This window comes from Emiliania huxleyi, assembly GCF_000372725.1.
Source record: "Emiliania huxleyi CCMP1516 unplaced genomic scaffold EMIHUscaffold_4, whole genome shotgun sequence".
In the NCBI taxonomy this organism is placed as follows: domain Eukaryota; phylum Haptophyta; order Isochrysidales; family Noelaerhabdaceae; genus Emiliania; species Emiliania huxleyi.
In genome coordinates, this window is record NW_005198966.1 from 815,305 (window position 1) to 841,718 (window position 26,414).

The following is a 26,414-nucleotide window of genomic DNA, read 5'->3' on the forward strand; positions in this document are numbered from 1 at the left end:
TTTTGGTTTCTTCTTCACGACGGGCAAGCTCGGCGTGGCGAAGGTAAGCGAATAAAAGTGTGAAAAGACGCCTGCGTGAGGCGGTTTTCCGATATGATAACCCAATTCGCATTCCTTCGTGTACGGCTTTATGAAACTGGTGAGCAAAATCGGGCACTGGAGGCGGCGCGCGGGCAGAGCCTCTTGCGTATCCGCGCGAGCGTATGGCATATGGCGTAAAGTATCCGCGGCTGGGACGCACAGGCACGAGGCAGTATACATGTAGGCGAAAAAAAATTCGCTCGCAACGCCACGCGGGCAAAACAACACATGCATGCTAACCATGAGGACACTGAACCACAAGAGCGAGCGTAACGGTGACACGGGATATGCACATGCCTACGTGCTAAAACTATGAAATGGTGCGGGTCCCGCCCCAATTGGTGCGCTGCCACAGTGGCGCTCTTGACAGATACGTGATCACAGAGTTTCGCCCGAACCCTCCACGCGTGGCTCGCCCGTCGGCGCGTCATCCTCCCCCTTCGTCCCCAGGCACTTGAGGAGGCACTGGCGGAGTGGCTGGCGGCGGGCGGGCGCGCCGGCGCACGCGTCCTCCGGCAGCTCTGGCCGCACGAAAAAGTCTGCGATGCGCGCGAGTGCCGGCCTCGCCTTGACTGGGTCGAGCATGAAGAAGTGGTCTCCGGGCGCGACGCGCTTGGCGACTGTGGTGCACGAGCGCGAGACGGGTGTGCCGCCGCGCGAGAGCGTGATGACGATCCGCTTGAGGATCCACGCTGGCCACGACATGTCCACCTCCGTCGCGGGGAAGAGGGGCGAGAGTGCGTTCTCCACGCGGTCGTAGCCCGAGGCCTGCTCGCGGTACGCGGAGATGATGTAGAGGGTGGGGCAGTGCAGCGTGAGGTCGTCCGAGTGGAGCGTCGCGTGCGCGACGAGTGCGTTGTTCCACGCCTCGCTCAGCTGCGACAGCGGCGCGACAGGCGCGCCCTGCGCGACGCAAAAGTCGTGCATCCTGCCCATGAGCGGCGGCACCGGCACGAGCATCCTCACCCACAGGTCGGCGAGGTTGGGCGCGAAGTGCATCGGCATCACGATCCGCTCGAAGGGCTCGACGACCGCGAGCCGAGCCACCTCGCGCCCCTGATCCTCGAGGACCTTAGCGGTGGCGACCGCGACGCAGCCTCCCCACGAGAAGCCGAGGAGACGCAGCGGCCCGGTCGCCTGCGGGGGGGGGGAGGGGGGGCGGGGCGAGGTGTGAGGCGGACCCTTCCGCCCGCTGGCGGTGAGGCGCGGGGACTTGGCTGCTTCCGCATCGCCGCGCCCAAAGATGGGCAGGCGCCCACGGCATTCGGGTGCAGGCCCCGGTGCGCGGGCGGGCAGTGCGCGCGTGTGTGTGTGTGTGTGTGTGTGATGTGGTGAGGTGCGAGGAGGTGCGCGAGGCGCGCCTGCAGAGCGTTGATGGCGGTGGCGAGGTGCGAGGCGAGGTTCGCCATCGTGAAGGCGCGGCCAAGCCTAAGAAAGGGGAAAGCTGGGCCATCAGAGCAAGATGGCGGCGGCACGGCATCTTCTTCTGTCGGCCGCGCCCGCAGCCGTGCTTGACGAGGAGCTGTAGGCAAGGCAGTCCGATCACGTTGAAGGGCAGCGCGCGGCACAGCTCCGGGAACTCGATCCCGACCACGCCCGGGATGCCGGCAAAGTAAAACACCGTCTCGCGCCCTGGCACGACCTCGTCGCTCCGCACGGGCGTTGAGACGCTCATAGCGCCTGCTCACAGCCAGGAGGCGTGAAGAGACGCTGTCCGGCGCCCGCCGGCGGGGAGACGCTTCTTGTCGCGCCGAGCATGTCCCACGTCGGAAGCTGCAGCAGCGGGTTCGAGCACCGCGCACCCGCCCTCCCCGCCAGCCAGCCGCCGCCGCGGCCCGCGGCGCACTCGGACTCCTGAGGGGCAGACTTGTGGGATCAACGAGGGGACGACTGCGAGTGGTGCTGCATGTGCGAGCTCCGCGGCGCCTTCTCGGCCATCGCGGAGGCGACCAGCGCGGCGAGGGCGCGCGGGGTGCCCAGCTCCTCGAGGATGTCCAGCGAGAGGGAGACACCCGTCTGGGCGGTGCAGCGGCTGACCAGCTCGCCCGCCGCGAGCGAGTCGATCCCGGCCTCGAGCAGGGGCGAGTCCTCGTCGAGGGTGCGCCCGTCGCCGCCGCACAGCTCGCGCAGCTCGGCCAGCAGCGAGCCGAGCACCAGCCGCTCCCGCTCCGCTGCGCTGGCGCCGAGGAGACCCCACGGCCCGACGGCAGGGCCGCGCGCAGCAGAGCCGCCAGCCGACGCAAAGTTCCACTCGACGGGCGGCTCCGTATGCGGGCCCGGCCAATGCTGCTGCGGCGGCGTGTCGGCGCCCGAGGAGCCGCCCCCGCCCGAGGCGGAGGAGGAGGACCAGCAGTTGGTGTCCGTCGCCTACAAACAGGGAAGCCGTCCAGTCAGAGACAGACAGTTGCGCGCAGCAGCAGCAGGTGTCCAACGCCTCAGTCTCGTCGAGGCGGGTGTCCGCGTCGTCGCCCTTGCCCGAGCGTGCGAGCCACATGATGTTCTCCTCCACGAACCGCATCACCTCGGCGCTGCGCGCCTCCTCGTCGGGGGAGGCCACCGCCTTGCTCCGAAGCGGCGTACCAACCAGACGGCCAACTTGCTGGGCGGCGAAAGCGGCAAGGCGAGAGCCGTCGCCGTCGGCGGCGCCGGATGTGACAAGGGCGAGGGGGAAACGGCGGCGCAAGTAGGCTGGCCTACCCACCCCGCTGGCCCCGAGGTGCGGCGAAGCGTGCTCCTCCTCCGCGCCCGACGCGGCGGACGATGCTGCGCAGAGCAGCTGCGCGATCGTGCCGCTGTAGCCAAACGAGTCAACCGCGCCACGCGCCACCACCCCGGCGCCACCGCCGCCGCACACAGCCGGCGCGTTCTGCGCGGCAAACGCGCAGCCGCCGCTCGAGTCAGCCGACAGCACGTGCGGATTGAGCACACGCAGCTGCGCGTTGGGGGCTGCCTGCCGCACGCGCAGGCCTGCTAGCAGCTTCAGCAAGCCGGTGAGTCCGGCGGCGGGCTCCGCGTGACCCATGCACGCCTTGATGCTGCTCAGCGGCAGCCCCGCGCCGCCGGGCGCGCGGCCATCGACCACCGCCGCCGCCAGCGAGCGCACCTCGATCGGGTCGCCGAGCGGCGTGCCGTTGGCTTGCGCTTCCACCAGTGCCAGCTCAGCCGGCAGCACCGCAGCCGCGGCGAGCGCGCGCAGAAAGAGCTCGCGCTGCGCCTGCCCGCTCGGCGCCGTCAGGCTCGCGCTCTTTCCGTCCTGGCCGACGGCGCCGCCGAGCACGACAGGCGAATCGACCCGCGACGACCTCGCACCCGCAGCCAAACTGCCAGCCGACTCGAGCGCGCAAGCTAGGCACGCCTCGGCGCGCGCGTAGCCGTCCGCGCGCGCGTCGAAGGTGTGGCAGCGGCCTCGCGCGGACAGCATCCCCGCCGTCGCAAACGTCACCGACACGCCCGGCAGCAGCATCAGGCTCACCCCCGCCACCAGCGCAGACGGGCACTCGTCCCGCTGCAGCGCCCCCGCCGCGCCGTGCGCTGCGACCAGCGCCGCCGAGCAGGCGGTGTCGTACGAGACGCACGGGCCGTGCAGCCCGAGCGCAAACGAGAGCCGGCCCGACGCGATCGAGTGGCTGCTCCCCGTGGCCGCGTACACGCTCCTCCCAACCGGCGACCCGCGCAGCACCTCGGCCCAGTCCGCCGCGGCGATGCCCACAAACACGCCCGTCAGGCTGCCCGCGAGCGCCTCGCGGCCCTGCCCCGACGCGTGCAGCGCCTCGTAGCCGTGCTCGAGCAGCAGCCGCTGCTGCGGGTCCATCGCCGCCGCCTCGGCGGGCGAGACGCCAAAGGCGGCGTTGTCGAAGCAGTCGGCGTCTCGCACGAACCCGCCGTGGCTGGCGCGCTGCCCCACGAGGCCGTCCGGCATGCCTTGCTGCCGCCACGACCAGCGCTCGGACGGCACCTCGCCGACGGTGTCGGCGGCGGCCCGGATCATGCGGAGGGCCGAAGCAACGGACGAGGTCCCCGAAGGCAGAGCCGCACTCCACCCTGTGGCGTGACACGGCAGCCGTTGCGGCTGCGGAGACGGGGAGGCGGCGGGCGGGTCTCGAACGGTGGCAGCGGCCGTCGGCTCTGCGAAGAAGTCTGCGAGGCAGCGGCCGGTTGGATAGTCAAAGACGAGCGTGCTGGGCAAGCTTCGCCCCGACGCCTGCTGCAGCTGGTTGCCGAGCTCGACCGCTCCAAGCGAGTCGAGCCCCGCCTCCATGAGCGGCGCGTCAGCGTCCACGCCTCTGCCGATGGTCGACTCGAGCGACTCCATGATCATCTCGAGCGTCACGACGCGGCGCTCCGACGCGTCGCCGACGGCCGCAAACGGTCTCCTGCGGGAGGAGAAGCCCTGCAGCAGTGGCGGCACCGCGGGCATGAAGCTTAGAAACTTGCCCCAAGACAGCACGACCAAGCTCAACAGTGCCGGAGCTCCCGGTAGCAGCGCCGCACGGAACGCCGTCGCGCCCTGCTCCAGCCCGATCAAGCCCATGCCCGACGCCTGGATGCGCGCGTTGACCGAGCTGTTTGCGGCCATGCCGACGTCCGCCCAGGGGCCCCACTGCACGCTCGACGCCGCCTGGCCGCGCTGCCGCCGACACACGCCAAGCGAGTCGAGGCAGCCGTTCGCCGCGCCGTAGTTGGACTGCCCGCCGCCGCCAATCAGCGCCGCGATGGACGAGAAGAGCACGCACGCGTCGAGTGGCGCCGCGGCGCACGCGCGCTGCAGGCCCCAAGCTCCGTGCACCTTTGGTGCGTACACCCGGCGGAGCGTGCTCGCCGTCTGCGCGCGCAGCAACCCGTCGGAGAGGACGCCCGCCGCGTGCCACAAGCCCGCGAGCGGACGCGTGTCGCCGCTCTGTGCCGCGCTCACCAGGCGGCGGATGTCAGCCAGCTCCGCCGCGTCGGCGCGCGCCACGCACACGGAGCAATCCCGCACCGACTCCCGCAGCCACGCTCCGTCCCACGCCCCGTCCTCCCGCGGCACCGCGCCGCCGCGCGCTGCGAGCACAACAGTGGAGGCCCCGCCCGCTGCCAGCCACCGGCCGGTCAGCAAGCCGAGCCCGCCAGTGCCGCCAGAGAGCAGATGCGTCGCGCGCGGCGGCGCGGTGGCGGTGGATGGGATGCGGATGACCACCTTGCCGGTGTTTGTGCCGGCCTGCAGGGTGCGGAACGCCGAGAGCAAACCGCTCTCCATCGCGAAGCTCTGCAGCGGGAGCCCGTGCAGCACGCGCGCCGCGGCGCGTGCAGACAGCAGCTGAAGCGTGCCCCGCATCCACACCGGCGTCTGCTCGATCGTGCTGTCGAGCGCGATTGCAACGTAGCGAGCTGCCGACGCGCTCCGCTGCCGCTCCGCACTCCACACCGCGCGCTTGCCAATCTCGCACAAGCAGCCGCCCTCGCCCAACAACGCAAACGAGCCAGCGATGAAGTCGGCAGACAGACTGTTGAGCACGAAGCTCAGCCGCGACGCGCCGAGCAGCGCCGCCGCGCCAACGACAAAGGCGCCGCCGTCGCGCGAGCTGAGCGTCTCGCCACGCAGAGCCACGCCGTGCAAGTACCAGCAGTGCTTGTACGGCCGACCGACCGTCACGCTTGCGCGTGCGCCTATCCAACGCGCGTAGTCGCCCGCGGCGAGGCCAACTCCGCCCGCGCCCGCTTGCAGCAACGCGTGGTGGCCCGCGCGAGGCCGCGACGCGAGGAGAGACGTGTGGACTGTGCACCACGTCGTCGGCAGGGTGCACGCCTGCTCGAACGAGAGCGAATCGTCGATCGCCGCCATCAGCCGCGAATCGCTCACCGCAACCGACGCGAGCGCCGCCAAGCCGTGACCGAGCACAGCGCCTCCCACGCACAAGTGCGGCGCGCCGGCGCCGCAGCGAACCACGTCCGCAGCGCAGTCGGAGCCGGGAGGGCCGGGGTCGCCCGGGTACACGCCCAGCACGTTGAGCACGTCCCGAAAGTTGAGGCCGACCGCGCGCACGCGCAGCTCGACGTCTCCGCCTGCCGGCGCGGAGCTCTGCTCGGCCTGCGGCACGACCCGCAAGTTCGACACGGCGCCGCGCGCGTCGAAGTGCATCCGGACAGGCCCGCTGACTGAGCCGGCCGCCTCGGCCAGCCGCGGCACGTGGAGGGCACCGCAAGTGATGGCCACCTCAGGCTCGGTAGCGCCGGAATAGCCGAGCCCGAGCAGTGCGGCGGCGGCCGTCGAGCCAGCCGCTCCCGCCTGCTCCGCATCGAGGCCGACGACCGGCAGGCGGCAGGCCGGCGCCTCGGACCGGACCTGCCTCGCAAAGCCAACCATGCCTGCGTGCGACGACCCGCCGGACCCGCCCGACGCCCAAGCCGCGACCGCGTGCCTCGTCAGCAGCCAGACTGGCAGCGCGGCCCGGGCGGTGTGCGCCCGCACGACGTCAAAAGCCGCTGCCATCACCGCAAGGGAGTCGTGGTCGTCGCCCGCGGCGGCGACCCCGCCGGCGAAAGCAAGCGAGCGATGGCCGCCCGCCTCCGCCCCGCAAGCGGCGACCGTGTCGGAGTCGCCGGACGCCGCGCCGGGCGTGGACAGCACCAGCAAGGAGGATGCCGCCTCGGGGTCGGCGGCGGCGGGCTGCTCACGCGCCTCCCACGCTGTCACGTACAAGTGCCGCCTCGGCGCCGCCGCCTGCGTGGCGGCGCCCGCCTTGAGGGCTCGTGTCTCGAAGCCCGACAAGCGCGCGCCGCTGCCGCCGAGACGGCTCAAGCAATCGAGAGCAACAACCGACGTGCTCTCCCCAAACCGCTCCGCCACCGGGCACAAGCGGCCGCGTGCGCTGCGCAGCGCCGCGGTCTCAACCGAGAACGGCAGCCGCACCTCCGATGGCGTGTCGGCATCAAACAGCGCCGTCAGCTGCAGCGCGCCGTCCAAATCGGCGGGGTGCACAGCGGTGCCCTGCAACAGCGTGCGCCGCCGCAGCTGCCCCACCGCAGCACCCGAAGCTGGCGACGCCCACACGCCCGCGAGCGTGCGGTACGCAGGGCCGTACTCGAGGCCCACCCCCCGGAACGCGGAGTACAGGTCCGCGGCGCTCACCGCCGCCCCGCAACTCCCGCGCACCAACGCCGGCTGCGGGCGCCGGCGCTCGTCGTCTGGCGCCGCAGCGCACGTTGAGCCCCCGCAATGGGCGGTGCTCGCACTCTCCTCGGCGAGCACGCTTTGAACCTCGAAGCGCTCCTCCGCCGCGTTGAGCTCGCACACCACGCGCAGCTGTGCGACGTCGCCGTCGAGCAGGAGGGGCTGCAGGAAGAAGACGCGTCGCAGCAAGCCGCCCGCCGCGTCGCTCGCCGCGTCGCTCGCCGCGCGCGCCATCTCGAGGTAGCCGGCGCCGGGGAAGACGACACGGCCCTGAACGACGTGGTCCGCCACGAGGCTGCGCAGCGCGCCGCCTGCCGACGACGAGAAACGCACGAGCCCGCTCGGCGCCGCCGCATCCACCCCGTCCGCGAGCGGGTGAACCTTGTCAAGCCACCCGTAAGACCGGCGCGAGTAGTATCGCGGCGGAGGGGGCGGAGTGCTGACCGCGCCGCGCGCCTCGCCGCCGACCTGCAGCAGCGCGTGCACGATCGTGCCGCTGTACCCAAACGAACTCACCCCGCCGGCGCAGCCCCTCCCATCGACGGGCGCGCAAACCGAAGCCGCAGCCAGCTGGGTCGGCAGCGCGCAACTCGCGCCCTCGAGCGACGACCTCACGTGCGGGTTTAGCGCCCTCAGCTGCCCATTCGGGGCGGCGGAGTCGCCAACCAAGCTCACCACAAGCCGCAGCAGACCCGCGCCGCCCGCCGCCGGCTCGGCGTGCCCACTGTTCGCCTTGACGCTGCCCAACGCCAGCGCCTCGCAACGGCTGGAGAGGAGCTGTGCTAGCGACCGCGTCTCAATCGGGTCGCCGAGCGCCGTGCCCGTGCCGTGCGCCTCGACGCAAGCAAGCTGCTCGATCTGCAAAGAAGCGCTGGCGAGCGCGGACTGCAGCAGCGCCTGCTGCGCCTGCCCGTTGGGCGCCGTCAGGCTCGCGCTCCGCCCGTCCTGCCGCACGCAGCTGCCGGACCACGTCGCAAGCACCGCCGCCGCGCCGGCGACGCGCTGCAGCGAGAAGGTGGCGCACGCCTCGGCGCGCGCGTAGCCGTCCGCGCGCGCGTCGAAGGTGTGGCAGCGGCCTCGCGCGGACAGCATCCCCGCCGTCGCAAACGTCACCGACACGCCCGGCAGCAGCATCAGGCTCACCCCCGCCACCAGCGCAGACGGGCACTCGTCCCGCTGCAGCGCCCCCGCCGCGCCGTGCGCTGCGACCAGCGCCGCCGAGCAGGCGGTGTCGTACGAGACGCACGGGCCGTGCAGCCCGAGCGCAAACGAGAGCCGGCCCGACGCGATCGAGTGGCTGCTCCCCGTGGCCGCGTACACGCTCCTCCCAACCGGCGACCCGCGCAGCACCTCGGCCCAGTCCGCCGCGGCGATGCCCACAAACACGCCCGTCAGGCTGCCCGCGAGCGCCTCGCGGCCCTGCCCCGACGCGTGCAGCGCCTCGTAGCCGTGCTCGAGCAGCAGCCGCTGCTGCGGGTCCATCGCCGCCGCCTCGGCGGGCGAGACGCCAAAGGCAGCGTTGTCGAAGCAGTCAGCGTCTCGCACGAAGCCGCCGTGCCGCACGCGTAGGCCGACGGCGTCGTCCGGGCGCGGCTGCGGGGAGAGCGCCCAACGCTCGGGCGGCACCTCGCTGATGAGGTCGACGGCACACTGCAAGGTGAGGCGAAAGGCACCAGTGGAGGCGCAGCCAGAGGGTAGAGCGGCGCTCAACCCGCACGCTGCGATGGGCGCCGCTGCCAGAGCCGCAGGCCGGGCAGGCTCTCGCGGCAGGCCAATCATGCGAGACGGCGCGGTGCGGCTCAGCGCGTCTACCCCCTGCCTCCCCGCGGCCTCTGCGTCGCCGATCTGCGACTCAAAGAAGAGCGCGAGCTGGCGAGCGGTCGGGTGGTCGAAAATGAGCGTGCTCGGAAGCACGAGGGCGTGGCCTGCCGCCGACGCCCGCTCCTGCAGCTGGTTACCGAGCTCGACGGCGCCGAGCGAGTCGAGGCCCGCGTCCATCAGCGGGACGTCTGCGTCCGTCTCCTCCCCCACAGTCGTCTGCAGCAGCTCCAGCAACGCGTCGATCCCGAAGCCGCTCGCACTCGCCGTGCTCGGCTCGTGTCTGTGGCGCACCCGCCGGCGGAGGAACGAGGGCTGGCTGCGCCACGAGGACGCCACGGCGACACCCCGCTCCGCCAAAGCGTCGGAAGAGAGGGCGGCGTGGGCGATCGTGCCGCTGTACCCAAACGAGCTCACGCCCGCCACGCGAGCAGCGTGGTGCACCGGCTGCACCGCGAGCGCGACCTGGCGGCCAATCCCGTCGGAGACGTTCGGGTTGATTGCTCGCAGCTGCGCGTTGGGAGGCGCCTCACCGTCGCAGAGCCGGAGGGCGGTCAGCAAACCGGCGGCGCCCGCCGCCGGCTCGGCGTGGCCCGCGTTGGCCTTGACGCTGCCAACCGTCACGCGCGAACGGCCGTCACCGAGCGCCGAGCACAGCGACCGCATCTCAATCGGGTCGCCGAGCGCCGTGCCCGTGCCGTGCGCCTCTATAAATAGCGGGCAGCCAGCAGCGACATTCAACCCACTCGCCGCCCGCAGTAACGCCTGCTGCGCCCGCCCGTTGGGCGCCGTCAGGCTCGCGCTCCGCCCGTCCTGCCGCACGCAGCTGCCGGACCACGTCGCAAGCACCGCCGCCGCGCCGGCGACGCGCTGCAGCGAGAAAGTGGCGCACGCCTCGGCGCGCGCGTAGCCGTCCGCGCGCGCGTCGAAGGTGTGGCAGCGGCCTCGCGCGGACAGCATCCCCGCCGTCGCAAACGTCACCGACACGCCCGGCAGCAGCATCAGGCTCACCCCCGCCACCAGCGCAGACGGGCACTCGTCCCGCTGCAGCGCCCCCGCCGCGCCGTGCGCTGCGACCAGCGCCGCCGAGCAGGCGGTGTCGTACGAGACGCACGGGCCGTGCAGCCCGAGCGCAAACGAGAGCCGGCCCGACGCGATCGAGTGGCTGCTCCCCGTGGCCGCGTACACGCTCCTCCCAACCGGCGACCCGCGCAGCACCTCGGCCCAGTCCGCCGCGGCGATGCCCACAAACACGCCCGTCAGGCTGCCCGCGAGCGCCTCGCGGCCCTGCCCCGACGCGTGCAGCGCCTCGTAGCCGTGCTCGAGCAGCAGCCGCTGCTGCGGGTCCATCGCCGCCGCCTCGGCGGGCGAGACGCCAAAGGCGGCGTTGTCGAAGCAGTCGGCGTCTCGCACGAAGCCGCCGTGCCGCACGCGCAAGCCGACGGCGTCGTCTGGGCGCGGCTGCGGGGAGAGCGCCCAACGCTCGGGCGGCACCTCGCTGATGAGGTCGACGGCGCACGAGGTAGCGCGAAACGCCGCGCCCACGCTGGACGCGCCCATGGGCAGCACCGCCGCTGCGCTTGACAAGAAGACGCTCGGCGCGACGAGCGCCCCCCCAGAGGCTGGAGAGACGGCCCTCGTGGGCGAGGCGACAGCCTCGGACCGCGACCCCAAATGTTCGGCCAGCAAGCGCGCCGTCGGGTAGTCAAAGACGAGCGTGCTGGGCAACGCCGCGAAGCCGGACACCTCTCTCAGCCGGTTGCCGAGCTCGACCGCTCCAAGCGAGTCGAGCCCCGCCTCCATGAGCGGCGCGTCTGCGTCGACGGCAGACCCGACCGTCGCGCGAAGCAGCTCAGTCACGACTTCGGTGGTGACGCCCTGCGCGGCGCCAGAGGCGGAGGAGCCTGCCCACTGCGGCACTCTCGAGGCGGCGCGGCGGGACGCGAACGACGCAAGCAGCGGCGGCACGCGCGGGAGCACGCCGAGGAAGCGGCCCCACGCCACAACCACGACAGCCGACACGGCCGGTCCCCCCGGAAGCAGACACCTGCGCCACGCTCGCACGCCCTCCTCGAGGCCGACGAGCCCGACGCCGCCGGCCTGCAGCCGCGCGTGCACCGCGCCGCCAGCCGCCATGCCCACCCCCGCCCACGGCCCCCACTGCACGCTCGAGCCGCGCAAGCCTCGCACGGCGCGGCACGCAGCGAGCGCGTCGAGGCAGCTGTTGGCGGCGGCGTAGTTGGCCTGGCCGGCGCCGCCAAAGAGCGCCGCTACCGACGAGAAGAGCACGCACGCATCGAGCGGCGATACGCTCGACGAGCCGTGCAGCGCCCACGCGCCCTGCGCCTTGGGCGCGTACACGCGCACAAGTGAGTGCGCCGTCTGCATGCGAAGGAGGCCGTCGGAGAGGACGCCCGCAGCGTGCCACACGCCAAGGAGCCGCGCTACCCCGCCGCCGCCGCCGCCGCCGCCGCCGTGCGCCGAGAGGCAGCTCACCAGCCGACGCACGTCCGACACGTCCGATGCGTCGCACTGCGCCACGCCCACATCGCACCCTCCCGCCCGGCCCGGCCACTCGGCGTCTGTCGGCGAGACGGAGCCTCCGCGAGACGCCAACGCGACCGCCGCCGCGCCGCCCTCGCCAAGCCACCGCCCGGTCAGCAGGCCGAGCCCTCCCGTGCCGCCCGTCACCACGTGCACCCCGCGCGGCGCCACCTCCGCGCACGTCGGGACGCGAACCACAACCTTGCCCGTGTTTGCGCCGCTCTGCAAGCAGCGGAACGCGGCTTGCACGTTCCGCTCGAGCGCAAAAGTGACGAGGGGCAGCCCGTGCACCACGCCGGCTGCGGCGCGAGACGAGAGCAGGCGGAGCACGCCTCGCATCCAGCACGGGCGCTGCTCCATGGCGCTGTCGAGCGCCAACGCGACGCACCGGGCGGAAGGAGAGGCGGCGAGCTGACGCTCCGCGCTCCACACCGCCCGCTTGCCAATCTCGCCCCAACCGCCCCCCTCGCGAAGCAAGGCGAACGACGCGGCGATGAAATCCGCCGACAGGCTGTTGAGCACCGCGTGCAGCCGCGACGCGCCGAACAGCGCCGCCGCGCCCGACGCGAAGGCTCCGCCGTCGCGCGAGCTGAGGGTCCTGTGGCGCAAGCCAAGGCTTCGCAGGAAGCAATGCTTGTACGGCCGACCCACCGTCGCCGCAGCACGGACGCCGAGCCAGTGCAGGTACGCCGCAGCCGCGAGCCCGACGCCGCCCGCGCCGGCGTGCAGCAGCACGCTGCCACCGCTCCTCGCCCGCGACGCGAGCAGCGACATGTGCACTGTGCTCCACGTCGTCGGCAGCGTGGAGGCCTGCTCCAGTGAGAGCGGCGCCCGCAACGCCGCGACGAGCCGCGCGTCGGTTCGCGCGATGGAGGCGAGCGCCGCGATGCCGTGACCGAGCGCGCTGTCGCCAATGCGCAGCTGCGAGCCGGCGCCGTCGCCCAACGCCGCCACAACGCCGGCGCAGTCGGAGCCGGGAGGGCCGGGGTCGCCCGGGTATGCTCCGAGCACGTTGAGCACGTCGCGAAAGTTGAGGCCGACCGCGCGCACGCGCAGCTCGACGTCTCCCACCTGCGGCGGCGCCTCGTGGGGCGGCTGCGGCGCGACGCGGAGGTTGGCCACTGCGCCGCGCGCGTCAAAGTAGAGCGCCACCGGCGTCGCCCCGCCCTGGCCCTGAGTGCCCTCGGCCAGCCTCGGCACGCGACATGCACACGTGCATGTCGAAAGCCGCAGCAGCGCCTCGGGCTCGGAGGCGGGGTGGAGCAGCGCGAGCAGCGGCGACGCCTCCCTCACCCACTGCACGTCGACGTTCACCAAAAGCGCCGTCGGCAGCTCCGAGCGAGCAGTGCGGCACAAGCCGACCACTCCTGCGTGTGCGGGTCGCATTGGCCGGCTGCCGGGCATCGGCGCCGAGCCGCACGTCACCAGCCGGAGTATGCTCGGCGCCGTGGCGGCCTGTGCTCCGCGCAGCACTGCCAGCACCGCCTCGGAGGGCGGTAGAGCTGCCGAATGTCCTCCCTTCGGCCACAGGGCCACGGCGCAGCCCGTGGACTGTTTTGCCGCCACACTCCCCGCCTCACCCCCCTCCGAGACAGCCCCGCAAGGCGACCCGCGGGAGGCATGCTGCGGAGGCCCGAGCCACACAGCGACGCCCTCGGCCTCTGCGCTCGGATCAAGCGAGACGCGCCGCCATTCCGTCACGTAGACGTGCTGCTGCTGCTGCTGCTGCTGCTCTGCGCGCGCCGCCCTCTTCTGCTCTCGCTCCGAGACCTATTCACGCGGGGAGGGTGTGGAGAGAACGCTGTCCAACACCGCGCAACCCCCCCCCTCTCCAGGCTCCGGCACCTCGCGACTCTCAAACCCGTCGATGGCGGCGGGAGGGGGAGAGCCCGGCTCGGCGGAGCTGCACAGCCTCACAGCGGCGCAGCTGGGCCCGCTCGCCGCCACGAATGCGCAGAGCGGCCCGCGCGCCCTGCGGAAGGACGCCGCCGAAACCGAGAACGGGAGCCGCAACCCTCCTCCGCCGCCGCCCCGCCCGCCCCCCTCCCTCCCGCCCTTCTCGCCCGTCGCGAGGAAACCGGTTAGCTGAAGCGCGGCGTCGACACTGGAGGGGTGCGCCACCACCGCCGTCGGCCCAGCCTGCCGGCGCAGCCTCGCCGCGCAAGCGCCGCCGCCGCGAGGCGGGCACCAGACGGCGAGCAGAGGCCGGTAGCGCGGGCCGTACTCGAGCCCGACAGAGCGAAGCTCGCTGTACAACCTTGCGGGGTCGACGGCCACCGCCGCGCACCGACGCACGCTCGCAGCCGTCGTCGCAACAAGCGCGCCGCCGCCCGCCGCGGCGTCGCCCGCGCAGTGCACGGCGGCGGGCGAGTCGCCCCGCGCAAGTTCCGTGCCAAACGCCGGAGCGGCGACGCGACGGCTCCGAACCTCGAAACGGCCGGCGGATGTGTCGACCTCGCATGCAACCTCCGATGCGCCGCCGCCGGGCAGCAGCGGCTGCAGAAAGTAGATGCGGCGCAGACACAGCGCCTCGGTGCCCAGAGCGAGTGCCCCCGAGTGGCGCGCCTGCGTGTGAAGACTCGGAGCGGTCAAGTGTGGGTGCGGCAGCGGCGTGTGGTGTGTTCGGAGCATCGCGTGATAGCCCAAGCCGGCGAGAAGAGCATGGGCTATCAGCGTCTCCTCAAGCGCCGGGGTGGAGTACCACGACTTCACAATCTGGGGCGGCGCGCCATTTCGAGGAAACCGGCCGCCGGGAAGACGACGCGCCTACGTGACGGTGTCGCGTGGGACGTGTCCCGGACACGTCGCGAACGCCTGCCGCCGGGAGCAGCCCCGCGCCCTCGGACGAGGTGGTCGGCGACGAGCTGCAGCAGCGCGCCGCCGAGCCGCGAGGTGAAGGTCGCCACGGAGGAGCCTCCAGCGGGGGGCCTCGCCCACTCTGCAAAAGGGTGCGGCGCCTCCCGCCACCCGAATCGCCGCCGAGAGTACGCGAGGCTGGCGGCTGCCGAGGCGGCGGCGGCGGCACAAACGGCTGGGGATGGGGCGGCTGCGGCAGTGGCACGCCGAAGGACTGCGTGGGCGATCGTGCCGCTGTAGCCAAAGGAGCTCACGCCGCCAGCAGCGGCTTCGCAACCCGTCGCGAGACGCATCGGCTGGGTCGGCAGCGCGCAAGGCTCGCTCGACAGCGCGGCGGTCACGTTTAGGTTTGGCGTGCGGAGCTGGGCGTTTGGCGGCGCGTGCGCGCGGAGCACGGAGAGCGGCATCGAGAGCAGGCCGACCAACCCCGCTGCGGGCTCGGCGTGCCCGACGTTGGCCTGCGGCGGAGAGGTGGGGAGGGAGGGGGGCTCAGCCGGCACTTGGGTTGAACTGCGGACGACGTCGCTGCGCGGTGTGACAGTGTGCCTTGGAGGAGCTGACGGAGGGGAGCGAAGGGCCAGCCGCTCCCGCGCCGAGGAGGGACGCCGCGAGGGATCGCGCCTATGGAAACTTTCGCGGCCATGTCATGGACGCGTCGTGGTCATGTCCGCTGAGGGAGGGACGCTAGCACGCCTCCACAGGATCGCCGAGCGCCGTGCCCGTGCCGTGCGCCTCGAAGAAGCACCGCTCGGCGAGCCCCGCGCCCGACACCGCGTGCGCACGCGACAGCAGGTCCCGCTGCGCCTGCCCGTTGGGCGCCGTCAGGCTCGCGCTCCGCCCGTCCTGCCGCACGCAGCTGCCGAGCAGCCGTGGGTTGGTGGCATCGGCAGCCCCGTCACCGAGAGCGAGAGCGGCGCACGCCTCGGCGCGCGCGTAGCCGTCCGCGCGCGCGTCGAAGGTGTGGCAGCGGCCTCGCGCGGACAGCATCCCCGCCGTCGCAAACGTCACCGACACGCCCGGCAGCAGCATCAGGCTCACCCCCGCCACCAGCGCAGACGGGCACTCGTCCCGCTGCAGCGCCCCCGCCGCGCCGTGCGCGGCGACCAGCGCCGCCGAGCAGGCGGTGTCGTACGAGACGCACGGGCCGTGCAGCCCGAGCGCAAACGAGAGCCGGCCCGACGCGATCGAGTGGCTGCTCCCCGTGGCCGCGTACACGCTCCTCCCAACCGGCGACCCGCGCAGCACCTCGGCCCAGTCCGCCGCGGCGATGCCCACAAACACGCCCGTCAGGCTGCCCGCGAGCGCCTCGCGGCCCTGCCCCGACGCGTGCAGCGCCTCGTAGCCGTGCTCGAGCAGCAGCCGCTGCTGCGGGTCCATCGCCGCCGCCTCGGCGGGCGAGACGCCAAAGGCGAGGTTGTCGAAGCAGTCGGCGTCTCGCACGAAGCCGCCGTGGCTGGCGCGGCGGCCGAGCTCGCTCTCTGTGGCAGGCATGTGGGCGGACCCGATCCCCCACCGGTCTGGCGGCACCTCGACGATCGCGTCTGAGGCGCAGTCGCAGAGGCGGCCCAGCGCTGCGGCGTCGGCGCCGGCGGCAAAAGCGCCAGCAACGCCCGAGACGGCGGCGGTGGAGGGTGCGCCAGCGCGGCTGGGTGGGGCGAAGAGGGCTTGCCTGTGGTCGAGGGAGGCCGACGCCACCCCGCCGCCGCCGAGCGCGCGGGCGAGCTGGCGCAGCGTCGGGTGCTCAAAGAGGAGCGTCTCGGGGAGCGCTTCTTCCCGCCCGAGAGCCTCGCTCACCAGCCCCTGGGGGGGGCATGTCAGAGGGACGTGTCAGAGGGACGTGTCAGAGGGACGTGTCAGTGGGCGTGGCATGGGTGTGTCGAGAGCGGCGGCGGCGCGAGCAGTGTGGAGGCGGATGGAGGCGGTGAGTGGGAAGGGGACGGAGGAAGCGTCTCGGAAGTGTCTCGACCTGAAACTCGCCCAGCGCGGCCGAGTCGAGCCCCGCCTCCATCAGAGGCGCGTCGGCGTCGACGTCTGCACCGCGCACCTCGGAGGCGAGCTGCTGCAGGAGCGGCAGCAGCGACTCGGCCGCCTCCCCCCCGCTCCCCTCCCTCCCCTGCCCCCGGCGCCCATCCTCCCCAGCCCCATCCTCGCCGGCCCCATCCTCGCCGGCCCCATCCTCGCCGGCCCCATCCTCGCCGGCCGCGTCGCCCGCTCGGCCAGCCTCGCTCCGGGTCTCGTCGCGCTCGTCGCGCGCGCGCAGACGCGTCGCGCACCCCTCGGACGTGCCCTCGGACGTGTCCAGCTCGCGCAGCCGCGTCGGCGAGCGCGACATCAGCAGCTCCGCCTCCGCCACCATAGGGCCGTAGGCGCTGCACCGCTCCGCAGACAGCCGCCGCTCCTCTGCGCCCGCGACGGTGTCTCGCGCCGACGCGGCGGTGTCGCGTCCCACCGCAGCTGCACCGGCCCCACAGGCGGCCGCTTGGCCGGCGCCAGCACCGCCGGGCGCTAGCTGCGGTGCCGGAGGCTCGTCCCGCCAGACATGGACGACGCTGCCGGGAGGGAGCTTGGGCGGGGCTTTGGCGGCGGCGGCGGCGGCGCCCTCGGCGCCCTCTCCTTCGCCCGCGTCCGCTGAGGTGAGCTGGAGGAAGGCCTCGCGGCAGTCGCGGCGCCGCAGCTTGCCCGACGTCGTCTTGAGGATGGAGCGCGGGCGGAGCAGCACGATCGCCGCAGGGCGGACCGCCTGGCAGGCAGGAGCGGGGAGTGTGGGCGGGGAGGAACGCAGGCGAGGCGGGAGAGGCGGAGCCGACTCGTGGCCGCGGCGACAGCGAGAGAGCATTAGGGCGGCGCATAGCGAGGCGCGGGCAGCTCTCTGGCTCGCGGGGGTAGTGGAAGTGTCTCGGAAGCGTCCGCACCTCGCTGCTCGCAACCGACTCTGCCACCTCACGGCAGATCGCCTCTAGCGCCTTCGCCGTCAGGGGCACCTCGGCCCTCACCTGGAGGGAGGGGGGGGGGGGGGGGGGGTATTTCGAAGAAGTGTCGAAGGCGTGGCGAAAGTGCCTCGGAGGTGTCTGGGGCGTGTCTGAGAGCTGTCTCGGAGGTGTCTCGGAGGTGTGTGTGTGGCGGAGGTGTCTCGGAAGTGTCCCGCCACCTCGCCCATCAGCACGAGCTGCTCCTCGGCGGCGCGCCCCACGACGCCGACGGGGAGGGCGGCGACACAGCCGGGCCGCAGCGACGTGCACCCCGCCTCGGCGCACGCCTGAAACTCGGGTGTCCATCTCGGGTCATCTCGCGTCATCTCGCAGACATCTCGGCGCACGCCGCCTCGGCGCACACCTCGACATCCGACGCGTGGAGCGTGCGGCCGCGGACCGTTAGCACGTCCTTGATGCGGCCCACGATGTACAGCCGGCCGCTCCAGAGCATCCCCAAGTCGCCCGTCCGCAAATGTGGCGCCAGCACTCCGCTGCCCCCGCCCTCTCCGCCGCCGCCGCCCTCTCCGCCGCTGCCGCCGCTGCCGCCGCCGTCTCCGGCGGTGGCCGGGTCGATGCGCGCGTGGAAGGTGGCAGAGGTCTCGGTGGGAAGCCCCCAGTAGCCGCCCGCTACGGACGGTCCCGCTAGCCACACCTCGCCGACCTACGTCAAAGAAGACACCGGAGCCGGCGCGTGAGGACGCCATGACCACACCAGACGGCAAGGCGGGGATACGGGTGTGTCATGCGCGGTGTATTCAGAGAGCCGCGGAGGAAGCGAGTCCTCTCGAGTGCTACTCGGGGACGCGAGGGCCCTTCACCCCGCATCTAGGACCGCGCGACCATGCCGTCGGGCAGCAGCGCGCGCGTGTCGGGGTGGACGACGCGCACCGCTTGCGCCGCCGGCCCTCTACGGTCGAGGCAAGCGCAGCCGGCCACCTCGAGCCTCTCGTCGACTGCAGCGGCGCCTCCGGCCGCCTCAGCAGCGACCGTCTCTGCGTCAGCGTCAGCCGCTGGCGCAGAGGCGCTGCTGCCCCTCCTGAGCTCGGGCGACGGGGCCCGCCGGAAGACGGCCAGCGGGTCGGGCATCGCCCGTGCGCCTGCGTCATGAAGGCACCACGGGTACAACGCGTACTCTTCCACAGCCATGGCCCATGAGAGCGGACGAGAGGAGTACGACGAGTACTCTTCAAGCCCTCAACCCGGGGTGAGGACGTGTCTTCTGCTACTCGGAAGACGTCGATCTGCAGCCCGGCATCTAGGCGCGCGCGCCGACGGCGAGCCGCGCGCGGGAGAGGCGCAGCAGGTGCGGCCGCTCGGTGCGACCCGCGACAAAGAGGCAATTCTCGGCGAGGCCTACTCTCGCCCAATCTCGGCTGATCTCGGCCTGGCCGCCTCCCGCGCGGCTGAGGCGCGGCTGTCGGCGGGGCCGAAGACGCAGGCGAAGGCGTCGGGCCGGAAGCCGCAAGGGCCAAAGGCCTCGCAAAAGGCGCGCAGCGTCGCCGCGCGGATCGGCTCGGCGCCGTTGAGAGCGGCGCGCCAGTGCGAGAGCGACAGCGGCGGCGCCGCTTTGCCCGGTGGCGCGGCGCGGGACGGGTGCGCGCGACGGACGCAGAGGGCGTACCTGCGGGAGGGGGGTCGTGGCGTGTGAAGGTGCGGGCGGCTGCGTAGGGTGCTCTCGTGCCTGTGCGTGCTGCTCGAGTGTGCCCGTCTCTCTGCCGCGAGACACGACGGTGCCGTGCAGTGGACCGGCGTGCCCCCTCCTCCTCTGCTATGAGCCCCCCCTCCTCCTCTGCTGGGAAGGCGTGGTGGCGCGGGGGGGGGGGGCGGAGGAGGTCGTTGGCTGTGAGGGCTTGGTGGAGGTGGCGTGGGGGGCGGAGGGGGTGGTTGCGGACCCGAAGTTCGGCGCGGTGGTGACGACGGAGTGTGAGGCTGCCCGCCGCGACACGGCCTGCGTCCACGCCGCGGGCCGCTGCAGGAAGGATGAGGGCGACATGAGGTCTGCAGTCCAGCCGATCAGCGCAGGCGCGAGGCAGCAGCCGATGAGGCCCATGTCGTGGTACTGTTTGCGGCGGGGTGGCGGCGGTGAGGGAGGCGGCAGGCGGGGTGGGGCGGTGGAGAGGGAGCGGCGGCGGTGGGGAGAGAGCGGCAGAGGCAGCGGCGGGGAGAGGGGAAGGGGGAGCGGTGAGGAGACGGGGCGGGCGTGGTCTATTTGCCCCGTTTGTCTGCCGTCTATTTGCCTGCGGCAGCCACGAGACGAGGGCGACGGGGTCGCCGGCGCCGGCCGCCGCCGAGACGGGAGAGACCGCCTTGAGCGCGCGCACGTTCGCCATCAGGTTGCGCGTCCGCACCACCACTCCCTTCGGGTGGCCGGTCGAGCCAGACGTGTACTGCAGGAAAGAAACCTCGCCGCCGTCGGCGGCGGCGGCGGCGGCGGCGGCAGCTTCGGCAGCTTCGGTGCCCGCGCCCGCGCCCGCCCGCGCGGCGAGCCAGCTGGCCAGCCAGTCTGCGTCCGCCCCGCGCGCCTCCTTGACATCGTCGGAGGAGCGCCAAGTCCACCCCTCAGGCCACGCGGTGGGCTGGTCTGCTGTGCCGGCGCCGAGCAGCTTGGAGGAGAGCCAGCGGAGGCGGAGGTAGGAGGCGGTGGAGAGGAGGAGGGAGGGGGCGCAGGAGGCATAGATGCGAGCAACCTTGTCGATCCCCTCGCCCAGCGTCCGCCTCGCCGCGGCGCTCGGCATCGGAGAGGTCGGCAGAACGGGCGGGTAGTACGGCACGGCGATGACGGCGGCATAGTTGCAGCCGAAGAAGGCGACGAGCAGCTCCTGCGGCGCGGGACGGAGGGAGGAGCCTGAGTGGCCGCTGGGACGGTGCAAATCGAGCGTCGGCTCTAGACTGGGTGGGCTCAGCCGGGCTGGGGAGCCGCCGCACCAGGCCGGGCGGGTAGATGAGCATGGCTCGTCCCTGCTGTGGCACGCCCCAGGTGCGGCGCAGAGCCACGCAGACGGAGAGGGCGCGGCTGCGCAGCTCAGCGTAGCTCAGAGTCGCCTCCTCGGACAGGTTGGCTCTCAGCCACGTGTAGAGGCGCTCGTTTCCGAGCTCCGCTGCCCGGGCCTCGAAAGCGGCGACGAGGCTGCTCCCGTATAGAGGCGCGTCGGCCCAGTATTCGGCGGATTGCTGGGTGGGCTCGGAGACGTCGGGAGACTGGTCAGATTCTCTCATCGAGCAGAGGAAGCTTGTCACGAAGTCGCCCACTCTCACTCTTCGCGCCGCCGCTGCATCCCCCAGAGAATCCGAAAAAGAACTCGGAAAACAAGAATTACAGATCCGCGATCAAAATGATTTTCGACCGACCGCAGCGAAACGCAGGGGCGCCCCCCCCCCCGACCGAGCTGCGAAACAACGGCGTCCATACCGGCCAGAAGCCCCCAAATTTTCTTCGGCGCTGCGCGCCGTTGCAGTCGAGTTGTTAGGTGCCTATATGGGCTTCCAGTATCGGACCTTCAAGACATGCGCTTTTGGCCGGTGGCCTCCTCGGACATGGTACCTCCGGTGAGATAGTGGCTGCCAGTTCGAGACTGGGGCCGATCGAACAAAGAGGGGTACCCGGAGAATCCCCAGCTGCGGAAACGTAGTGTCGCTCAAGAGGTGCGATACTGCGGGGGAGTGTAAGGTGCCTATATGGGCTTCCAGTATCGGACCTTCAAGACATGCGCTTTTGGCCGGTGGCCTCCTCGGACACGAGTGTAGGTACATGTACATGTACCTCCTATCCCAAAAGTTATTTAGTACCACCCCGGTTTCGGACATCGGCGAACGATCGGAAGGGTGCCGCCTGCACACAAATGGAGTCCAGCGATGTGGGACCTCAGTCCCAGAAGCTTGGAGCTTCAGGCCGCGACCACGTGGCTAGGTGGACACTAAAGTGCCATTTTGGCGCCAAATCTTGGCGCGAAATGACACGTGGTTTGGCGGGAGTGTGGTGTGCTGCGCTGCTCGACAGCGCTGCTGTTGAGCGCCAGCTGCTGCTTCCTTCAGCCAGACGGCCGGGCCTGCGCAGCACGACCGCTGGCCTTCCTCCTGCACGACAGGAGCGCGCCAAGGCGCGCGTCTGGGCAAGCAGTGCGTCTCATCGCGATGCAAGAGTCGACGCTGTGACGCCGCCGCTCGCCGGCTAGAATGACAGTGGCAGCATTCGAGTACGCGTCGAGCTGTGCGTACCAGCACTTGTATGCGAGCTCATTGTGTCCCTGAGCTGCTGTGGGGTGCGTGGGCTCAGCTGCGGAGCACGTACTGGGCGGCGGTAGGGGGGTGGTACTAAATAACTTTTGGGATAGGAGGTATGTTGCAGCCCAGAGAGCTATCGTGCCGCAGTAGGAAGAAGAGATCTCTCGGCTACGGGACCGGCCCCAGCTTCGGCTGAGGGCTGACAAGCTGCCGAGCCCAAATCACTGTGACAGTCGTGATTTCTTGTTGGTTTTCAAAAACCTCTCTCAGAATAGGTTATGTGGTTAGAAAAAATGCTGCCCGAAACTCGGCGGTCATTTTCCATTGGCCGCCACGTCAGCCCCGGTCGGCACGCATCCTCCCTCACTTGCTCCCTCGTGCGTGCCCCGCCCGATGTATTCCAACCCTCACACCTGTGCTGCGTGCCCCCGCCCGTTGTGTTTTACACGCACACACACCTCCGAGTCCACACTCGGGGCACACTGGTGCTTCGACGGCTGCACTCTTCCCCCACGGTCCGCGCCTACAGGTGTCCAGCTCTGGCTGCTGGTGCAACAATGCACGAGCTGTCAAAGCTCTATGCCTCAAAACTCTGCCTCGTAGCTCGCTACTACCAGGTGTGCTCCACTCGAGCGCACGTTCGTCACCTCTGCACACAGGGTCGGGGCGCCGCCGTGGGTCGGGCAGCCGGCGAGCACGCGCTACACTATCAGACGTTCTTCGTGCTACGGGCCGCGGCGGCAGCCCTCGATTTTGCCGTAACTGAGATGTAGCCGAGATGTGGCTGTGAGGGAGGCTGAGCGGGATCACTATCCAGCTGGCACGGCTTGCGGCCATCGCTGTGATAGTGGTAGTGAAGCACACGCCTTTCCTTTCGTCGCTGTTCACACATGTACATGTGCACTCTCTCGTCTCTCTTCTCGGAGACCCATTGTTCTCGTGGCACGCCGGCTGCCGCACTCACCGCGTCAGTCCCGCCCATCCCCTCCCTTTCTGCTGCCTCGTCCGCTGTTGCTGCTGCTGCTGTCCGCGCCATCTCGACCTGGTTGTGCTCAGAGAATGAGAGCCCGCTTGGCTAACCACCACTTGCTCAGCGCCGGCGCTTCTGTCCGGTAAGCCGCCGCTTCTGCGTGGCGCACATGTTTTCCCACTTGTTTTGCACTTCGACCCTCGTCCGGCAGGCGAAGTGGCTGCTGCGAATGGTGCTCCACTCGATGCTGGCCGCCTTGAGGTAGGGCTTGACAGCTCGTGCGAGCAAGTTCTCCTCCTCAACGCTCCACGGCTCATTCTGCCGTCGTCGAGCGCGAGACGGCTCCCCCGCTGCTGCTTTTGCCTCCGCCTTTTGCAGTTTTTCCCAGCGCCTTTGGCACGATGTCGCGGTGGTGCGTGGTAGCTGCTCCGACACTGCCTTCCACTTGCGTCCGAGCAGCCCGACCTGCTGGCGGAGCGCATCGTCTTCCGAGGGTGTCCACCTGCACGGCCCAGCGCCAGCAGCGGCCGTGCCCGCGGCGGCGGGTGGCGTTGGGGCAGCAGCAGCGACGCCTTGCGAGGAGGCCGCCTCATCGCTCACGGCGGAGGCCATCGCGGCGGCGGCCCCGTCTCGGCTCGCGGGCGGCTTGGGCGAGGTCTCGTACCACCACTCGTCGCCCGCGCGCTCGTCGACCCACATCTCCCCTCCCCCCTCGTCAAAGCGCACGCGCATCCCCTGTGCGGCGGCTACCTTGGTGACGACGCCCGCGTAAAGCACCTTGACCACCGCGCCGCCGCCGTCCTCCTCCTCGTACACGACGACCACGTGCGAGTTGACCTCTCAAAGTGGGTCACTCTTCGCGCGCTGGTCCTGCATCCCGACCCAAGAGAATCCGAAAAAGAATTATGCCGCTTGCGGGCCAAAACCTCGCTGAGCCAGAACGTCGGCTCGCGAGGTGGGGTGCTAGTATGAGCCCGACCCAGGTCGTAGTGTTCTTGCTCCCAGCGCTTGCGCTTCGGCGGTTAGTGGTTGGTGCACTAACCTCCGAGAAACCCATCGGGTCGCTCCTCATCGCAAACCCTGTCAGCAGTCCTCCTCCGGGAATGTACGTAAGAGCTACATACACTGAAAATACGCCGCGAGGAGAGCGGAGTTGCGCCGAGAGGCGACAGAAGCCGCGAGAGCACGGGATCGGCGCAGGCGTCGGAGTCGTCGCACAGAACGAGGCAGAGGAGAGAGCGATGAGGCACGAGGACAACGGGGCAGGAGAGAGAACGACGAGAGTGGGATCACGACCGCGAGGTGGCATGAAGGTTGCCGCGAGAATCGGCGAGAGTTGTGTATATAGGAAGAGGCAGGCGCCCAAGGGCCAAGCCCAAGGGTGCTGGGTGGGCGACGGCTAGCAACACACCTGTTTCATTACCTTCCTTCCTTCCCGCGTGAAATCCCTGTGTGGTGGCGGCGTGCCGTCCTCCCTACCCTCCTTTGGGTGCTCTCTCGGTTTTTCTTTCTTTCTTCCTTCCCTTAAATAAATAAATAAAACGCTAAACGGACACCTCTCTACTGTGAGGTGGGTAAAAAGGAACAGGTCCCCGCCCTTGCGATCTTTGTGCAGGGTTCTTTGTGGGTGTGGTCGGCGACTAGCCGGGGTCGTCCCATAGTCGGTCGAGGTCGCCGCCCTCCTCGTGCCTCTTCCCAACGTTCCCTCGGCGGTCGATGCCTTTCTCCGACTCCGCCGTCCCCGGGTCTGCCCTGCTCTCGTCTGCGCTAGTTTCTGCTTGGTCATCACCGGCGTCTCTCCTCTTCCTTCTCCCCTTCTTGTATGCTTTGTACTATTGTACATCGCGTCGATTCCTTTTCGCGTGAGCACCACCCTGAAGCCCGCCCAGCAGCTGAACCGCTCCCTAAGTCGATGGAAGGAGCATCATCAGTCTCACCCACTTCGCTCGCTGCCCACTGTCTCCGCTCCCTCCCGCTTGAGCCGCCGTCGCGGCCCTCGTTCGTCCCACTGGCTGTTGCCGTCTGCACGTTACCTCCGTTATCCCTCCTCCTCCGCGACTCCCTCAAGGCCGGCCTCTCACGCTCAGCGATATCACGACAACTTTGAGGTCGCCGGCTTTGGCCAGGTGCCCACCACCTGCTTGCCTCCATGTTCACGCTTCGCGCCCCTTCCCCCCCTCTGACGCCGCCGTATGACCGTAGGTGAGGGGCACGACTGCCCGCCTGGAAGGCGCTCTCATCAGCAAGTCACCCAGGCACCAACTCCTGGGCGTTTACGCTTGACTACGAAACCATGCACCTTTTGGATGCAGCTCGATCAAAACGGCGACGCCAACAGCTGGTCCCTGGGCGACTTCCTCGCCCAGGATGAGATGCGGGTCATGATGCGCACCAAGTCGCTCACATTCCGTGAGTTCGTCAACGGGCGACTGCGATCTCGAACTCCGACAACTGGACTGGTGCACCAGCCGCGGAGGACGATGGCTCCCTCGACGACATCCCTTCATCGACGGACGCCTTCACCGCCGCCGGCCCTGGGCCATCCATCGCGGCCTCCGACTGGCTGCCGCAGCTCACACCCTAATCTATCTGCCTTAGGCACGGAGCCAACGGCGCCCGCAGCATCGCGTGCGGCTCCGAGCTGACTGATGAGTGCTTGCGAGAGAGAGATTTTTAGCAATGCTTGCGATGGATGATCTCCGACACCCAAAACCAAAATGCAAATGCGGAGTGGAGCCCACTTCGCGTGCAGATCCTGCGTCTCTCACTGCCCGAACAACAGAGGCGGGTAACGCGGCAGGTCCCACACTAGTAGAGCTTTTTAAAGCAGAGCAGATTGTGCTTTGCGGGGGTCCGCGGGTTGTCGGGGGACCCCAACTCGGCCCGCGAAGGTAACGAAAATGTCATCAAGATGAACCACCTGCTCTCACCTGTCTTCTCGAGGCCGCCGGGCTCGAGGCCACCGCCGCCGAGTGGAGCCGCGCCCCTCCCCCCGGAGCTGTGGGTACACATCGGCCGATTTCTTCCCCCAAGGGCGGCGTACGCCTTTGCGCGCACTTGCAGAGCCGGCGCCGAATCGTGGGCGGGGCGGAGACACGGCTTGACCTTTGCCGAAGTACGCGAGCGCGTCGACGAGCACTTTCAGATCGGGCACTTTCAGATTTCCCGGAAGAAGGTACGCGCCCGGCGCACCCTGCCCGCTCAGCACACGCCGACCGACCGACCACGCGTCCCCCCCCCTTCCCGCCGCGGTGCAGGGCATGGAGATCCTTCTCCGCCCGCACGACGGCCCTTCGACGGGCAGCGTCCGCATATTTGCCATCGCGGCCAGCCTGGGGCTGCTCGTGCGGGCGCGCTGGATCCGGCTCGCCGCCGACACAGAGCACGTCTGCGCCCTCGCCCAGGCGCTCGCCTCGGGGGCGTGCTGGAAGCTCGAGGAGCTGTACCTACCGCGCAGCAAGATTGGGGACGGCGGCGTGCTGGCCCTCTGCGACGCCGGCCTGCAGGGCGCGCTGAGCCGGCTCCACCGCCTCCACCTCGGCGGAAATCTCATCTCGGACGCGGGCGCGTGTGCGCTCGCCCGCACGCTCTCGAGCGGAGCCCTCTCGGAGCTGGACACGCTCTGGCTGCACAAGAACGAGGCGCGGCATCCCCCCCGCCACCCCTATCCCCGCGCGCGGCCCGGCTCTTGCGCGCCTGCATTTCCGGCGAGGTCTCTTCGAACGAGCTACTGTGGTCCGTCGGTTGGCCTCTCAAAGCGACCGAGAGCCTCTGGGCGAAAGACGCTCCTTCTTATCTGCCA

The 26,414-nt window shown here is 70.6% G+C and overlaps 2 protein-coding genes across 2 annotated transcripts in view; one reads left to right on the forward strand and one right to left on the reverse strand.

Moving 5' to 3' along the window:
* Nucleotides 1-459: 459 nt before the first annotated feature.
* On the reverse strand, nt 460-20,637 carry PKS5 (polyketide synthase; the record flags this gene model as incomplete). The annotated part of the gene is made up of 18 exons (XM_005770884.1): nt 460-534; nt 613-1,152; nt 1,628-1,761; nt 1,962-2,448; nt 2,480-12,664; nt 13,503-13,565; nt 13,715-13,816; nt 13,952-14,359; nt 15,137-16,078; nt 17,362-17,442; nt 17,598-17,705; nt 17,783-18,082; nt 18,262-18,457; nt 18,779-19,042; nt 19,314-19,480; nt 19,725-19,808; nt 19,953-20,240; nt 20,347-20,637. The coding sequence occupies 18 exons, from the start codon at nt 20,635-20,637 to the stop codon at nt 460-462; spliced, it is 14,715 nt and encodes a 4,904-aa protein (XP_005770941.1).
* A 3,691-nt stretch (nt 20,638-24,328) lies between these two features.
* The window catches only part of EMIHUDRAFT_196188 (hypothetical protein), a gene marked incomplete at both ends in the record, with an annotated part of 2,340 nt that continues 254 nt past the window's right edge, over nt 24,329-26,414 (forward strand). The window contains 6 exons of the mRNA XM_005770480.1: nt 24,329-24,393; nt 24,681-24,738; nt 24,925-25,025; nt 25,211-25,264; nt 25,646-25,787; nt 25,870-26,182. Of these exons, the coding sequence (XP_005770537.1) occupies nt 24,329-24,393; nt 24,681-24,738; nt 24,925-25,025; nt 25,211-25,264; nt 25,646-25,787; nt 25,870-26,182 (733 nt within the window). The remainder of the gene's footprint in view (nt 24,394-24,680; nt 24,739-24,924; nt 25,026-25,210; nt 25,265-25,645; nt 25,788-25,869; nt 26,183-26,414) is intronic.